Source organism: Lactuca saligna, chromosome 4 (genome assembly GCF_052625555.1).
Source record: "Lactuca saligna cultivar CGN05327 chromosome 4, ASM5262555v1, whole genome shotgun sequence".
NCBI classification, from domain to species: domain Eukaryota; kingdom Viridiplantae; phylum Streptophyta; class Magnoliopsida; order Asterales; family Asteraceae; genus Lactuca; species Lactuca saligna.
This window is the reverse complement of record NC_136420.1, coordinates 38,861,091-38,866,044: the sequence shown is the minus strand read 5'-3', so window position 1 is coordinate 38,866,044 and position 4,954 is coordinate 38,861,091. Positions and strand designations below refer to the sequence as shown.

Below are 4,954 nucleotides of genomic sequence, written 5' to 3'. Positions count from 1 at the left end.
TTTTGGGGGTAAATCACTAAGCTTCCAGGCTTACAATTTCAGTTTATTGTTTCAGGTTCAACGGATGGCCGCGGGAAGGCGAAGGTTTGACCGTACACTTCCTCGATCAATGATTATGATTTCTGGGAACTTTGATGTTTAAATTACTTTGAAAACTAATTGTAATAATTGAATGGTTTTAAATGATTTAAAAGTTTTAAATTGGCTCGAATTTTATGGGTGTTACAAAGATGGACTAAGGTGTCAGACTGGACCAGATTTCGAGAGTACTCTTCAAGATTTCAAAGGATGGGCGATCTTAAGGTTTGACTGGTAATTGATTGTTATCATTGGTAAGCTTAGATTGTCGGTAGTGGACTATTAGGAAGTAAGAAGGATTAGGAATCCTTCAATTCTCACATACCGTGAAGACTTAGTCGAATCTAAGTGGGGGAGAGACTTTTTGTAAAGTTCTCCAAATATGAGTTCTGGTTGCACGAGGTGCAATCTCTTAGGCACCATGTAAACCAGAAGGGTATACTGGTCGATCCGGCCAAGATAGAGGCCGAGATGCACTGGGAGATTCCGAGTTCTCCAATTGAGAATCCGAGTTTCCTGGGTCTAGCGAGTTATTACCAGAGATTTATGTAGGACTTCTCCGAGATTGCGACCCCTTTGACCCGACTGACCAAGAAGTCGGTGGCCTTTCGCCGGGGGCAGAGCAGCAGGCAGCCTTCGAGACTCTCAGACAATAGGTTTTAGGAACCAGGTTAGAGCTCCAATTAGGACTCAAGTTCAGTTGTGTGTTAGGTCGAGTGCATGCTCGACCGATATGGAAAGTGTTGTAAGACTGCGGGGGTAGCGGTAGCATTCACTAGCGATCAGGTAGTATGGAAAGTGTTGTAAGACTGCGGGGGTAGCGGTAGCATTCACTAGCGATCAGGTAGTATGGAAAGTGTTGTAAGACTGCGGGGGTAGCCGTAGCATTCACTAACATTCAGGTAGTGTGGGAAGTGTTGTAGGTCTACGTGTGTAGCCGTAGTATATGATCAAAATTGGAATCGTTTAACATCAGGCGGAAAAATCAACTTCATGGAGAATAAAATCACCCCCCAATCAACGTCAACATTCCAAAATTACCAAAGATTGTAGCAACTTTTTGCCAAATAAGAGGTTTCACTATGTTCTTCCCTTTTATACACTATGGCTAAAATCAAAATAAAATCACACAAATTTATGATATTTTGTGTGGTTTCTACTTTCAGGAGGCAACATATGAAGAGTAGCACCTTGACTTTGATACGAGTAACACCTCTGCAACAAAAAAAGTAATTATATGTTTCGGGAATGAAAAAAAATATACAAAATAAAAGAAAACTTTAAAAACGTTGTAAGGTATAAAAACATAAAAACATATATTTTATATGTATTTATTATATTTATGTGTGTTTTTTTTATATATAAATATGTTTTTAAACGTATAAATATGCATTTTAAAAGTATTTATACATGTGTTTGTTTAATAATAATACTAAAAATGAATTTTAAAAATACTTTATTTAATTTCGTTTTTAATAATAATAATAATAATAATAATAATTATTATTATTATTATTATTATTATTATTATTATTATTATTATTATTATTATTGTATTTAAATCTACAACGTTATATTCATTAAATATAGACATAAAAGCGAATAGACATTGTATGTGAGCGTTAAGGACAAAAAAACATCAAAACATTCTAATTCAATTGGGAGAAGTCATGTTTTGGGAGAAAAACGACGTGAGTTCAAGACTCATCCGCCACAAAATCTTATTTTTTAAGGGTACAATGACATAGACGGATGACCGGCTAATAAGTAAAATTTTCCTATTTTGTGCTTTTTTATTAAAAAAAAATTAGGATTGTTTTAAATTTTTTTCCCAAAATGTTGGAACTTTACTATAGAAAACCCTTTATTTTCCAACAAAAGTATATAACATTTTATTACAAGTAGCCTTTATTATACATGACTATGTTCAATTTACATTCAAAAACAATTTTGTTATCACAAATGATTTCATGTTCAATTAGAGCAGTGATTTTTAGTGATCGTTAATGAAATTAAAATTAAAAATAATATAGATCTCAAATAATCAACTAAAGTATTTCTTCATTTGCCATCTAAAAGGTAATATTTGGTTAGATTTCCGTATAACTTTTTAAAAAATGTTTGAAGGGTTCAAACTAAGTGCCATATTTCATTAAAAACAACTTCCGAACTCATGATTAATTAAGGGTTGTGATTACTTTTAGTCTCTATATAAGTATAAGAGACTATTTTCAAAGCATTGAGTCAAGTTATATATATAAACACATGGGCAATATATAGGTAGTTTGGAAAGACGAATTTGAAGAATGGGTTCCCTTGGTATGGTGTTTATTGTTACAATTTGCTTAGTAATGGGTCCATGGAGTAGGACAATGGTTGCAGGTAAGTTGTGTCTTGGCCCAGCAGTGGCTCTCGCATTTACACCATGTTTGCCCTACTTTGACCATAAGGAAGAAAGGCCATCGAAAGCATGTTGTAAAGGATACGATGGAGTACAAGCGAGAACAAAAACCAAGGCAGATCGTGTGGCTACATGTAGTTGCTTACAAGCGTTGTTGCAGAATCACGACATAAGGCATTTCCATTTTATCAGAGGCTTGTGTAGTTTTGACTTCTCGAAAGGACTAGGAATCCCTGATGTTGGACCAACTGCCGATTGCTCAAAGTAATTTTCTCATTCTAAACTAATTAATCTTTCAAGTTTATTTAATATCATCATGCATATGGGTGATATCTTTAAACAACTCAAATGTTTTTTTATTTAATTTGAAACGTCTAAAATTAAAACTAGTTAATTTACATGCATGTGTTATGTATATGATATATTGATATATATTACTAACACCATATGTGTGTATAATGCAGAAATCCATAGGTATGGAGAGGTTTCGGGCATCAAGATGGATTTATTAAGAAATTTTTTATAGTAATCAAACTTTGAATTTTAATCAATAATATTTATTATTTACAGTTTCATGTAATGAGAAATTTATAATTTTTACATTTTTCTAGCTTGTTTAATTATTGGTGGTTGGTGAGTTTTTTTATTTTTTATTTTTTTTATTTTGAACTTATTTGGTTCCAAATTAGATCTTATTTTTATTAAAAAACTAAATAAACCAAAAAAATTGTATTTTTTTCTCTAAAAATAAAGACCAAATAAGATTGTACTTTAAATCTGTAACATAAGAAACATTAGAAAATTCAACAGAGTTGTATTTGATGGTGTCATGTCCTTTGCTAAATCCTTTGGTGTTGTCACCGAGGGAAACATTGGTACCATCTTCTTTGACAAAGTCATCATGATCTGACTTGGAATCCTGTCACGTATCTTGAACCTCCACTGTCAAGATACCAAATATGCTTATGTCCCTGACACTACAACAACATAGTAGTTTTTCCTTTTAACCCATTTTGAAATGGGTTTGGTTATGGAAGATTTGAGAGACAGAAGGATATTATAGCAATCTAAAGGAAGATAATCTAAAGAGTTTTCTTTCTTGATCAATTTCCCACATCTGAGCATTATATTGTCACTTCTCTTAGACCCTTTTTCATGAGGACCATTATGAGCTTCATGACTTATGTTACCAAATTTATAACATTTTCTAGTCCCTGTCTTTTCTTTTAGATTTTGACAATTATGTTTTAATATTTTTATATTTATGTTTCTAAAATTGTTTGATTTTAAGAGAACTAGATATGGAGGGACATCACGGTTCTTACGGAGATAATGGTTTTAAAAATAATTACCAGTATCAAATAAGAGGTTGGAAATTTAATAACCTTTTCCCCATCAACCTTAAAATATTCTTGAAAAATACTTTTCACTGATGGATCAATAGAGTAAATGCATTTTTTTTTTAGAACATGTCAGTTTTATAATTTTTTTTAACATGATTTAGAACATTATCATTAACAGGTTTAACAAAGTAAGTTCTTATGTCATTGAATTGGTTCATAAATGGTTCAAAATTTAGGTTCATCATTGATTTGTTTTGAAAAGTCAATAGCTTCTTGAAAACTTTCTCCAATGATTTTAAGAGTCTGGGATGAGATTTGACTATTAACAATTTGTGTGAATCTTGAATGAGAAGTAGTCCAATTCTTGATGATTTTCTTTATGTTTTCAAATTGTAAAACAACCTCATACTTTTCTTCGAAATAAACTAGATTAAAGAAATTATGATTCATGAGCTCATTTTTAAGATTTGCTAATTCACGATTTTTTGATTTAATTTCTTTTAAAAACTTGATGTTTTTCTTTTGAAGGTTAAGCTTTTCTTGATGAGATTTTCCAAGATCAAGGAAAAGATACTTAAAATTAAAGATTTTTCATTATCTAAGTAACTTACAAAATTTTCTACCTGAAAGAGGGAGGAGGGATCCCAATCTCCAGACTTCCTTATAGCTTGATCAAGATCTGCTTGAAATAAACTTGGATTATTTATTTCTGTAACATCCAAAAAATAAGACCCAAAAATTTCATTTTTGATTCAATAAAACATTAATTCAAACATTTGTCATACAACCCCAAAAGATCAAAGTATATCACTACATCAAAACATAAACTAAAAGATGGTGTATGCTCTGCAATCATCATGGACTTTTCCCATTTGATCCTTAAGTACCTAAAACAAAAACTAAAAACCGTAAGCACAAAACTTAGTGGGTTCCTCAAAATACCACATATCATACATGAACAAACACATAATGGGCCCCACCCACACTCGCATAATGGGCCCTACCCACTGAGTATAACGGGCCCGCCCAACATACAAATCATATAAGCATATACACATACAAGAGTCACACAAACATCTAGTATCCTCGCATAACTGATCATGGGCCGACATCGGTGCCTTAGAGCTCAAAA

The 4,954-nt window shown here is 32.2% G+C and overlaps 1 protein-coding gene across 1 annotated transcript; it reads left to right on the top strand.

Moving 5' to 3' along the window:
• The first annotated feature begins 2,450 nt into the window (after window positions 1-2,450).
• On the top strand, window positions 2,451-4,428 carry LOC145039501 (non-specific lipid-transfer protein-like). The gene is made up of 3 exons (XM_078987548.1): window positions 2,451-2,743; window positions 4,001-4,010; window positions 4,351-4,428. The coding sequence occupies exons 1-3, from the start codon at window positions 2,451-2,453 to the stop codon at window positions 4,426-4,428; spliced, it is 381 nt and encodes a 126-aa protein (XP_078843674.1).
• Window positions 4,429-4,954: the final 526 nt, after the last annotated feature.